Source organism: Hevea brasiliensis, chromosome 14 (genome assembly GCF_030052815.1).
Source record: "Hevea brasiliensis isolate MT/VB/25A 57/8 chromosome 14, ASM3005281v1, whole genome shotgun sequence".
In the NCBI taxonomy this organism is placed as follows: domain Eukaryota; kingdom Viridiplantae; phylum Streptophyta; class Magnoliopsida; order Malpighiales; family Euphorbiaceae; genus Hevea; species Hevea brasiliensis.
Window position 1 is genome coordinate 73569614 of NC_079506.1, and position 12592 is coordinate 73582205.

General features: G+C 34.8%; 1 protein-coding gene across 1 annotated transcript; it reads right to left on the minus strand.

Annotated features, from left to right (window-relative positions):
* Nucleotides 1–2200: 2200 nt before the first annotated feature.
* LOC131173459 (protein ESSENTIAL FOR POTEXVIRUS ACCUMULATION 1-like) lies at nt 2201–11315 on the minus strand. Its single transcript, XM_058135842.1, has 10 exons — nt 11182–11315; nt 9919–10007; nt 8949–9800; nt 8753–8870; nt 8470–8661; nt 7259–8032; nt 4326–7083; nt 3235–3428; nt 3098–3157; nt 2201–2745 (listed from the first exon to the last, which is right to left on the minus strand). Exons 1-10 carry the CDS (start codon nt 11249–11251, stop codon nt 2357–2359), a joined length of 5496 nt encoding a protein of 1831 aa, XP_057991825.1. The 5' UTR covers nt 11252–11315; the 3' UTR covers nt 2201–2356.
* Between the last annotated feature and the right edge of the window lie 1277 nt (nt 11316–12592).

Consider the following 12592-nt stretch of genomic DNA (forward strand, 5'->3'; position numbering starts at 1 on the left):
TATGTGTAATAATCATTATGTTATTTTAAATACAATTGATTATATTATATAGTTGTCATTCCATTACAATTTTTTTTCTTTTTTACCTGCAATCAAATGGACCTTAGCTAAGTTTTATTTAAAGTCAATTAAATCTCATATTTTTAAGAGAAAATGATTTTTAAGTTCTTATATTTTAACAAAATTAACTATTTGATCTTATATTTTGAAAAATATACTATTTAGTTTTTGTATTTTACGTCGATTAAATTATTTAGTCCCTCTGTTAAATTTTTCGTTATTTATACTATTCAAATTACTATTTAGTCTCTATATTTTAAGAAAACTAATTAGTTAATCCATATATTTTGAAGAATACTACTATTTAGTTCTTAAGGTTAATGAAACTAATTAGTTAGTACACGTATCCTGAAAAATACAATATTTGAAAAATATATTCTTGGATAAATTTAATTTATATTTATGTGAAGACTAAATTTAAATTTATATTTTTTAAAAAAATTTTAATTTATTAGATATTATTTTTATGTTTTCTTTACTGAGAAATAATTTTTCCTTTATTATTTATAAATTTAAGAAAACTTATTAATTTTTTGTGTAGACAGCTTATATCATTTTTATCAATAAATGAAAACAAAGAGAGAATGAGAGGGAGAAATGTGTGGGTCTAGAAGAGAATAAACATAGAGAGAGAGAGAGAGAGAGAGAGAGAGAGAGAGAGAGAAATAAGAGAGGATAAGAGAAAAATATGGGGAGAGAATTAAGTTAATTTATGTATAAAAAATAATTATGAGACTAAATAGTTAACAGAATCAAATTATAGAGACTAACTAACGTATTTTTACAAAATATAGATACTAAATAATTAATTTCACTACATAGTTTAGGAGTAAAAAATAATTATAAAACTAAATAGTTAACAGAATCAAATTATAGGAACTAACGTATTTTTTTAAAATATAATAACTAACTAATTAATTTCACCGAAATATAGAGATTAAATAGTAGTTTGTAATATTGACTAAATGAAAAATTCAAGAAGGGATTAAACAGTTTAACAGAAATAAAATACAGAGACTAAATAGTATATTTTTTAAAATACATGAATCAAATAGTTAATTTCGTTAAATTATAGGTAGGGATAAGCACTATTCAGTTTGAATCGAATAAACCAAACTAATCTTAATTCAATAATTCAGTTCGGTTTAGTTTTAGATTTTAAGAATTTCAGTTATTTTTGTTTGGTTCAATTTTACAAAAAAAAAAATTGAACTGAACCAAATCAAATTACTTTATTAATTAGTAAATTTTTTTATTTTTATAGAAAATTTATGTATTATATATATTTTTATATATAAAAATTATTTAATTTCATTGATTAATGGTTATTAGATTCAAACAAAGGTAAAAATCAAACTAAATAATTTGAAAATCAAATCTAAATAAAAAACTAATCAAAGTCTAAAAACCAATCAATTTAAATTGAACCAAACCAAATTAGAATGATTCGATTTGATTCGACATTTTTGTGCATCTTAATTCAATTCGATTTCTAAAATATGATAATTTAATTTTAATAATTTAATTTAGTTCAATTCAATTTAAATCAATACTTAGCTTAAATACTGAAACTAAATAATAATTTATCGTATTTTTAATTGAAAGTTGCATCAAATCTCCTGTAAGCAATTTCAATAGCAACGTCTCATAAGCAATTTCAGCAAAGCAACATCTTGTAAGCAATTTCAGAAAGATTGAGCTAAAAGCTCATTAACATTGGCATCGTTAATTAAGCCATTTAGGAGAATTTTTAGTCTGGCATAGGTACCGTTTAGCGAAGCCACCATCATCGTGTATTACAAAAATCCATTCTTAAGAAACCAATTAAAGCCATTGGCCGATGAATTTATAATAAAATTTATCTATAAATCATTAGAATTTTTAACCAATTTAATCAAATTGAGTGGAAAAAGCGAATCCATATAGCCGACCCCAAATTTTTGGAATAAAAGCTTAGTTCAGTTGAATTAATCAAATTGAATAATTTTATTCGTTCAATCTCCTTTCACTAATAAGGATAAAATTGTATTCTCAAAAAAAAGGAAAAAAAAAAAACATAATGGTAAAATTGAATATTCAATTGACCATAGACTAATCTGAAAATTCAGTTAGCAAAAATTAGATAAAATTGCAACAACCGTATGCAATTTGGATAAAATTGCCAAAATTAGAAGTTTTGGAAGAAAAAAACCAAGAAGATATGGCTTTTTTCGTCATTACGCCAAGACAAAAATCCTAAGACAACACTTACAGATAGTTAAAGCAAATTGTATTTACAAGTACCTTGAGAAGACTCCTAATCTTCAACCGTCTGAATCTCACCCATCATGATCCTGTTACTGACAACATTAAATCCCAAAACGGAAGGGCTAACCTTCTTGCCTTTCTTTCCTTTTTTCTTTCCACCACCCTTTGAGGACCCATCAAGTCCCATGGTGATATCACGGTCGTAGTCCCCAACACCTGCATTTTCAAAATTCATATCTCCAGCACTGAAAGCAGAAGCCATTCGATCATTCCGACTTTGAAAGGCGATTTCGAGTACATCTGCTGGTAACAACTCTTTATAATTGAGGAATTTGTCAATGAACTCGTGATTGGGGTCAAATGATCCAAGATTCTCTATCAGAAGCATCTCAGCCTCTGATCTGGATTGCTTCGAGCAGAACTCCAAGAAACTCGTATCTATCAAGTATCGAAAATATACATATATGACAATTGCACAAGACAAATGCACCTCTAAAGTTCAAGTGCCAGAAATTTTAAGATGCAGAAACAGAATTTGTACTTTAAATCAATGAAGAACCCTGCAGTACTTTTCCTTGATTTATATAACATGCCTTCATGTTTGAGACACCATATTTAGTTTCCAATTTCTTATATGCACTCATATGATTCTAATTCATTTTAAATTAAGGTAACATCTGAGAAGAAAGTAATTATTGAGTTACAAAATATCCTTCTTACCCTGCTGCTTCTAACCAAGAATGATGAAAAATAAATGCTGGCAAACAGAAACTAAATAGCAGACTGATACCTTTTGTCCCAATAAGTCTAACACACTCACTTTCACACCAATCTCTGAAGTCCATGGCCTCTGCAAAAGAGTGAAAACATATAGGTTTAGCCAATATTTTTGACAAGAAAAGACCATCAATTGTATTGTGACTCTACCAGAATGTTTGTTAATTGTATCTCTTTTCCCTTTAAGAGATGACTGAACCGAGGCAGGTGAGGATGAAAGGGAACGCTCAGCATGCCTGCCACCCAAGGATTTTTGTCGGCTTAATGAACCACTTGGAGTTCCTTTTACAGGAGTGTTTTTGGTTCCCCAACTGCCCTGGTTCACCAGCTGAGGAAATTCAGACCTGTTTAAAAGAAAAACAATCACTCATTACTTTCCTTTTCCCTCGTCAGGCACTGCAACAGAAGCCAATCAGACAACAAATGGACATGCATTGACAGAGGCACAAGTGCAAAAACATATCAGAAAAGCAAAAACAAACCACATAATTAGTTCAATTGGACTTTAAAAAATCTGATATGCATCAATTCAGACTAGCATGCTTAAAACAATGCATACAAGCATGCCACATCCAGAGCCACAGCCAGAAAACAAAAGCATCTCCACTTCTGTTTATTTGCAAAAATTGTAATTGATAAAGATAACATAATAAAACTTCAATGGTGACAGCCACAAGAACTGTCAAAGATGCGTGAATTTCAACCAGTGACCGAAAACATGTGATGTTAAATAATGAGGACATGTTCCCAACAATACTACATATAATAGATCTAAAAGCCTGAAAGTATATTATGATTATTGCCTACATTTATTTTGGTAAGCTACAAGCATTTTCAGTAAATTATCCGCATAATTTTGGGCCATTCTGACTAACCCCTCAGAAGGGCTTAGTCATGTCAATAATCCCTCAAAAGATGGGAAGACAGAAGAAATAAACAAGTTAAACAACTACGAGTTATGCGTTCCTGTTCTCAGACAGGCAACATGGAGTAAATCAATGAGGATCAATCAATATTACCAACTTCGGTTAGTGAAGGGAATGCCTACAAATAGGCATATGCAGAACTGTCAATTCAGAATAATTAGTAGCAAAGTGACTACCAAATAGGGAAGATAAGAGATTGATGAATTACACAAAGATGCATGTAGAAAACCAGTATACTCTAATAAAATAAAAGATAGAAGATATTGCAAAATAAGGTAACAAGCAAAAGAGAAAATAAGAAGGTAAAGGTCATACTGCTTAGTTTCCTGCTTAGATTGATCAACTGGGCCCCAGAATAGGTCATCATCTGCTTTATATTTTGACTGAATAGCAGCATTGGAATTGATCTGGATGGAAGAAGCAGCCTTAGAAGGAGAAGCAGCAGAAAGTGACCATGAAGGACCACTTCCTTGGGTAGCTTGAGTTGGCTGGGGTTTCTGAAGGGTTATCATTGGATTTTGAGGCTGGACGGAAGAAACCTTCTTCTCTTGCTCCATTAGTATGTCCCTTAAAGAGGTGGGTTTAGGGAGCTTCTTGGTGTCAGTAGACCATGCTGGAGAAGGGGAATGAGTTGTTGACTCTCCTTTCCAAAAAACAAAATCTCCTAAAGAAGGGCCTGACGGAATTGCAGGCAATACTTCCTTCTCCTGTTGCACAAGACGGGAGCTTTTTCCTTTCTCAATAGGACTTGAACTAACGGGCACATCAACAGTTGTAGGCACTAAGGCCTTAGTGCCAGTACCCTTAGCTTTAGCAGACTTTTTGCGACTCTTTTTAGTATCTTTAGCTTCAATAAAGTTGTCATCATCTACAGATTCCACATTAGTCATGGTGAGTTGTTGAGAAGGCAAGCTAGACACACTTTCAAGAACCTCCATCTCTCCATCATTAGACTTTGCCAAAACTTCTTCTGCCAATAGATCATGTAACTGGCTTTTCTTGCTCGTTGAATTAGGTGAAATTTCAGGTTTCCCCACATTTAACTCATTATTACTTGCATCTTTAGGAGTTTCTCTGGAAATCTTTGGCTCTGAACTGCCCACAACCCCAACCCAAGGAGTTGTCAAATTCATGGAGCTCACAGAAGTGGTGATCTCAGAAACTGCTACTTCTGCCTTTGCCTTTCTCTGTTCTTCCAGTTGAATTTCCAACAATGATTTTGGTTTGAAACCAGGTGCAGGTTTCCAAGCTCGTTGCCCCACATTTACCTGGGCATTGAGAATTGAAACAGACACAACAGGTTTAGATTCATCATTTTCTGTGATTTCAGCGTCATCCCCAGAAAAATCTGAAGACATAAAACTTTTATCTTGTTTGGAATATTTAATTTCTGAAGAAGAAATCCCAAACTTGTTGTCTCTTATCTTTTCTGGTGGCGTGCCATGAAGATTTTCTCCTGCTCCATTATGAGACTCAAATTTGCTGTCACCAAAATTTGGCCTTTCACTTTCTGATTGCCTTATTTGCTGCACAGTGGAATTCTTACATGTTCCCTTTATCTGGTCTGTAGACTTTGATTTAGCAGATTTTTGCTTTCTGGATTTCTTCTCAGAAGCTTTTCTTGCCTCGTGAACTTCAACTTTTTTCACATCTGCCTCCACAGGCACTGAGGGCTCATCACTGGACCTTTCTTTTTCAACCTGCTGCTCACTAAGAGTGCCATCTAGCTGAACTTTCATCGCACAGGCATGTTCAAGCTTTGTAATTTCATCCTCATAAGTTCCTGATAGAGGTCTAGTAACCGAGATCCCAGCGGAATCCAGTTGTACAGCATTTGCAGTAATCTCAGGAATTGCAACCTGTGAAGTTTCTTCAATCCAAGTGTATTCTGATGCCTGCTCCACAGAAAGAGGAGTATGGTGATCAGAAGCATGTACAGGTTCAGGCACAATGGAACACTCCTGTGTAGATTTGTCCATCAACTCTTGTGAAGATGATATCTCTACAGGTGATGATGCTAGCAAGGATTCCTTCTGGTGCAATTCATCATTCTGTTCAGGGATAGTACCCCAACCTTGTTGACTATTAACATTCCCAAACATCTGATGCGAAAGTTGGATAGAAGATACTCCTGTATCAACATTATAACTGACATCCTGAGTAACTTGTGGAGGAAAATTCATCAAGCCAGGAGGGTGTTCATCTTGAAAATTTGAAACAGGTATCTGAGAGCCAATCTGCAGCATTTCTTTTGATGGCTGAAGCCGAGAAGCATCAGCAGATATGTTTCCTGTAGCTATTGCAGAAGAATGGAACTGTCCATATGGTGGCTCTCCAAAAAGTTGGTGAGAATGATGTTCCGACAAAACCTGAGAAAGCAGCTGCTGTTGTCTCAGCAACTGTTGCTCCTCCTGTTTCTGCTGCTGTTTAAGCAACAAAAACTTATCCAACACTGACAGCTGCTGTGCTGGAAGAGGAGCCTGGGAATGTAACTGCAACAAGTACTGCTGTTGCAACATATTTAGCAATTGTGGATCTTGAGATAAACTGGGGGAGAGTAAAGCTTCAGGTGTCAAAACACCAGATGGACTATCTATTGCTTGACCAAGTAGATTTGCTAAGGAGGGTGGTCTCTGTGGCTGAAGCCTCTGTTGTTGCCCAAAGGTAGCTTGTGGGGGGAAATTCTGAGTATGATGCAAGTCAATCTTATCCTGAAGAGGATCCAGACTTCCTTGGGCAGGGAAATTTGACCAACCAGTAACATCATTATTAATGCCAGAGGCAGAGCCTTGAAGGATGGACAACAGGTCAGCATTCTGAGAATGAGGGGGCTGACGAGGATTGTCGCTTAATGAAGATAAGAGTTTTGCATGTGGCATTGGAGAGTCTGAGAGAACTTCTGATTTTGAAGCCACAGGTGCAGCATCCCTCCCAGGCCAATATGGATAAGGATTATGTAATGACCTCTGACGTTCAAGTGCCATTCTCTTTGCCAAAAGGTACAGGTCATTTCCACCATCAACACCCGATGGGGCAATACTAGCAGAACTGTTTCCAACATATCCTTGCAAACCTAAAACTCAAACATAATCATCCATGTCACATTAAGCTGCAACAAGATGACAATTTCTTGTAGAAAACTTGGGGAAATTAGAATTGCAGAATGCATAAACAAAAATCTTATTCCCACATACAGAATTCTTCTTAAATTAGTAGATAAAACAAAAAGGAGATATAGGGGACTGCACCTTGAGATGAATTGCTTATATTTCCAGACATCAGTGACTCCAAGAATCTATTTTCAGCTTCTGTTGTCGAAACAGGTTTCTGCCTTGGTTCACTTCTTACCAGATCAAGCTCACTTAGACCAGAATGAACATTTCCAAAACTACTATAGTTAGACCTACTCGCTGCATCTGTGAATTCATTTTGTTTTGGAGCATTAAACCCAGGTGGCGGTCTTGCCTTAGCTCGCAAATGAGGCATCACATCACCAAGTAATGAAAATGGCGAGTCCTTTGATGCATTTGCAAGCTGAACTTGCAAATCTATCCCAAAATATCCAGCCTCAAACCATCCAATAATATCACTACCAGAAAAAGGACCTTGAATTTCACCCTGAGGATCTTTATAGTAAAGAACTAGATTCTCCGGTGAGGGCTGAGAAAGCTTCTTGGCTTCTTGTTCCCTATCCAGAAGCACAGATGGCTGCCTCCTAATAACGGGATCTTCACTGGCTTGCCATTTTGCTTCATCTTTGAGACAGGGAGAGTTAACCAAATTACTGTCCCACCGATTATCTAGATCTTTCTGAGGTTGATTCCAGCCCATCTCAGAGGTTCTTGACCTGCCATCACTTGGAATCTCTCTCCAGTCATTCAAGGCCATATGCAAATGTTCTCCCAGTGATTGGGCTCGCCAAGGAGTGTTAGGATGCTCAGAATTATTTCCCTGCAAAGTTGATTCCCTAATGATGGGTGGCTCATCAATCCTTCTGTGAATACCAGTATCTTCTTTAATAACTGCAGATAGAAGGAAATAATTATAAAAATGCACAAAGACTATACACACAAAACTTCCATACATGTCAAAGCTAAGAGGAAAAAGATTGCATCACTAAGTAATCGCATACATAAAATTTGAAATAAAAAGAACCAAAGCACTGAAACTCATCTGATTTTTTCCAATTAAGAATCAAAAAATCAAGCTAAAGCTAGTAACAATCTAAGAGGCACGCACGCACACACAGAGAGATATACCTATCTATGTACATGTGCGGTGCGTGTGTGTATGTGTTTAAAATTATCCCAAACAATCTACAGTTAGAAATGAAATCATTTATCTAGCAATATTAAATGCAGACAAAAAGGTCATCTGCACAGCTACTTGCACCAACTCCATAGTTTAACAAAATCCTACACATAATTGACTTCATATGTAACACTTATCTGTCAATTACCTTCAGCTTTTAATTTGTTATCATGAATCATCTTATGATTAAGCATGGCTTCCAATTCTGTATTGGATCCATGATGCTGTGTCTGCCTTTCATGGGAAGATACCTCTGTGCAATTTCCATAACCAACTTTTGAATTGTCAACATTTTCATCTTTAGCATTGTCAATAGGAAATGAAACATCTTCTCTACTGCCTGATTAGACAAGCCAGTCCAAACAGATTATTCACTACTTCACAATATACACTAATATACTGTAAAAAAAAAACTTTGATTTGTATGGTACCAAGTTTGGCTCGTCTTGATTGTGAATCTATCGAGTTCCGTCCCAAAGAACCCTCTTTGGACATGAGAGGTGCACCGCTACTTACAATGTCCCCTTTGTCAATTCCCTTCAAAACAGCCTACTCAAGCAATGAAGAAATCCAATTAACAGCAAATGTTGATAGAATTCGCAAAGACAATTCATATATGTAAATTACCGTTTCCTCAGAATTAGGCGCACAGAGTGCCAGTGGCTCCAAGGCTTCTTCCTGTGTAAGAGAAGGCACTTGGACAAATCCATCTAATAGTTTACCATATAATTTCATGTCAGTCATCCTGTAAACATCAAGCAATTTTGTCCTACTATATCTTAAAGGACCACTTTCACCCTTATGCAACATGGTGGCTCCCCAAGATTGAGAATGAAAAGTTGGAGTATTTTCCCCACGTCCACGGCCAGGAGAAAATGTCAGAACCTGTTGTTTATTTGCCATTAAAGGTTGATGATGAGGAGGCTCTCCCCTTCCTCGACTTTGGGAGGAGTTAGATCTCCATGGCCGGTAATGATCACCCTCCCTCTCATCCTTTCCATGACTAGGAAGATGAGACAACCCCTTTTCAAGAGGCAAGTCACCATCTCTTCCAGAGTCCATCCACTTGTCGCGTGCAATTGTTGTCTCCTTGTCATCAGGCCCCCAACGTGTATTCCACTTGCTCTCTCGCCGCTGATCATAGTTAGTCTCTCTGTTACCTGAATCGGTCCAGCGCTCGGAAGGAGCACGGCGTGACTCATAATGTCTGGTTGATGAATTGTCCATCCAGCGATCCATCCGCCGGGTGTCACTGTGCTCTTTATCTCCATCTCTCCAACGATCTTTGCGCACCAAGGAGGAATTGGTGTCTCTTTCTTCATCTCGCCAGCGATCACGACGACCAGTTTCCATATCAAGCAAGGAGGGACGGAAAACATCTTTTTTCTTCTGGGCATCAGGCATCTCCTCACCATTTCCTGATGACTTCATGTTCTCCACGCGATTCCCATAGGCTGGATATGCATTGAAATGGCTTTCCTGTGAGGAAATAATCCCCCATAAAAACCAAATCCAAATCAATAGGGTAGAAGCATGAAGTGATTATAATACAAGTTGCAAGAAAATAAAGACCATAGGAAAAATGTTCATAACTCACCCCAATTCCTACTCCAGACTTATTCTCACTTGCCTTTGGAAGAAGCCATTGCGGTGAAAGAGGTATAGGATTGTCGGATCCTTGCACATCTGCATTGACAAAAGCGTCAATGACATATGTACGAAAATATTTTATTTAAGGAAAAATAGGCTACCTAACTACATTGCATATCCGGCCTCATTGCTAGCGCACAGATTAGTCAATTTCAGTGAGCACCTGATACATAAAATAGTGCCTGAACTATTTAGGAAAAACCTATTACATCCCTTGGACTTTATTAGGACCTATTGCATAATCTATTATTTTTTCAATAATAGACTCAAATTGTCTTAGGCAGCAATACATATTCATCAACGTGCAACGAAGTGGGTAAAGATGGTTAAGAGTTGACAACATGGATGGCATTTTGGGCATTTTAAAATGGCAAGATCTTTCTTTTCTGAAAAGTGTGTAAACGCTCTCTGTAACACTGAAAAAATGAAAGTGAAACCGTTCTCTCTCTCATGAAATTTCTTCTATCAAAGCTCATTTTTTCAAAGAAAATCCATAAACATGTTTCCATAAAGGGTAAGAGAAATTTGAATAGAATCTAAAAATTCTAAAACCAGTATTTTTTAAAAAACCTAAATATTTCTCTATTCAAAAACCGAACAGTAATCATCAATAACGAAAACCTAATAATCACCAAGAGTTCAAATAATGCGTACAAAATTATTATTACTTGGGATTTAAATTTTAGCTTAACTTACAACCCAAATTTTAGCCTATGGACAAACAACACATGCAAACCCTTAATAACAATAGATTCAAGACCTTGTTACCCTTCATTCATTTTGTTAAGAAGCAAATATCATGCAGATTAATTCAAATAAGAGTGCCAAAAACCCGAAGATTTAAGGGTAAGGGTACACTCAATAGCTAGGTATAAGGAGCTCAAGCACCAACACACTTAGCCAACTTGCAGAACTTCCAAAATTGTATACTAGACTTGTTACTCTCCAATGCATAAAATCAAAGAAAGAGCCGGTGGGTTCTTGCAGTTTATTTTGGATTTTCTTTCAATTCTAGTAATTTTTTTTTTTTTTTTTTGTAAATTAGAGCTAAATTACAGTTACGAGTAGCAGAGAAAATTATGGTTTGTGATTTTTGTTTAAAAAATTTCTTGATTTGGAGATATTTTGTGCTTCTAATTCAAGAGACAAAGAAGGAGAGAAAAAGAGATAGAAATGTAAACAGCCATAGAGAATGAGAAGTGAAATTTACCTTTGGAGATCTGGTGAGGAGGAACGACGGAGAGAGTGTGGCGAGAATCGGAGGAAGAGTTGTTAGCCATGGATGATCGGTGTGAGCTAAAGGAGCGAAGAGAAACCCTTGTTGCGTTTGATTGCTTGAGGCGAGGTAAGAGAAAGGGCAATTGTGGAGAGAGGGAATATATGTCAAAACGGTAGTCGGGAGAGAGAGAGAGAGAGAGAGAGAGAGAGAGAGAGGTGCGTGCTACGGGGACTTCAAGTCACCTTTCACTGAAGCTGTTAGCAGGAAATGGCAACATTGGTAACCGGCTAAACAGGTCATTACCCTAACAAAACCAGCCGTATTTAAAGTGTTGTTAAATTATAAAAATGGTACCTAAACTTAGAAAAATGTAATAATAAAGTATCTAAATTTTAATTTACAAAATAAAATTTATAACCTTTATTTTAAGTAATACAAAATTTTCTGTGACCTTGAATATGTTTACATTAGCATGTCATTTATGAAACTAAAAAAATATATATTTTCACAAATTGATATGTAAATAGGTTTTAAATTATTGAAGCGTCGATCACTCTGTAATTAAATTATTTGAATTGTAGATAGAGAGAGAATAATTATTTTGTTTCTTATAAGTGTAAAATCAATTGAGAGAATATAATTTTTTTTAATCTGATAAGTGTTATGTTAGTAAAAATAAATTAAAAACTTGTTACTCAAAGTTATAGAGAGTTTTATGTTACTTAGAATAAATATTAAAAAGTTCTTGATTACTTAAATTAAGAATTAGATGATTTTATGTTATTTAAATTAAAAATTAGAAGTTTTATATTGCAAATTAAAATTTAATTATTTTATTATTATATACTCTATATTAAGTTATTGTCTATGTAATTCGCTTTAATGGTAAATTATCATTAAACAATTTTTAAAATTATTATTTGTAAATAAATAACCATTAATTTTATACCATAATTAATATATAATAAATATACATATATTTATCTATAATATATATGATTGAATTGCTAAATATATAAATTACCTTTTATTTTAATTAATTAAAATATAACATAAAAATTTATTATTATTTAAAAATTTGTAATTTAATTTGTTAAATTAATTTATTATTTAAATTCATATTATATCCTATTAAGGAATTGCTCTTTCATAAACACAATAACGAATTCCTATTTGATACAAACTTCTTTCTATGAAGTTTCTGCAACATGTTAACAGTTTTGGACAATTTCTGGATTGAATTTTAGTTTTAAGTGGATAAGTTATATTATGAATAATAGATAAATTTGGATAATTATCCTTGAACTTATCTAATTGTAACATTGTAGTCCCTCAACTTAAAAATGTAATATAAAATCCCATCAACTTTCAAATTTTGTACAGTAAAATTCTATAACCTCCA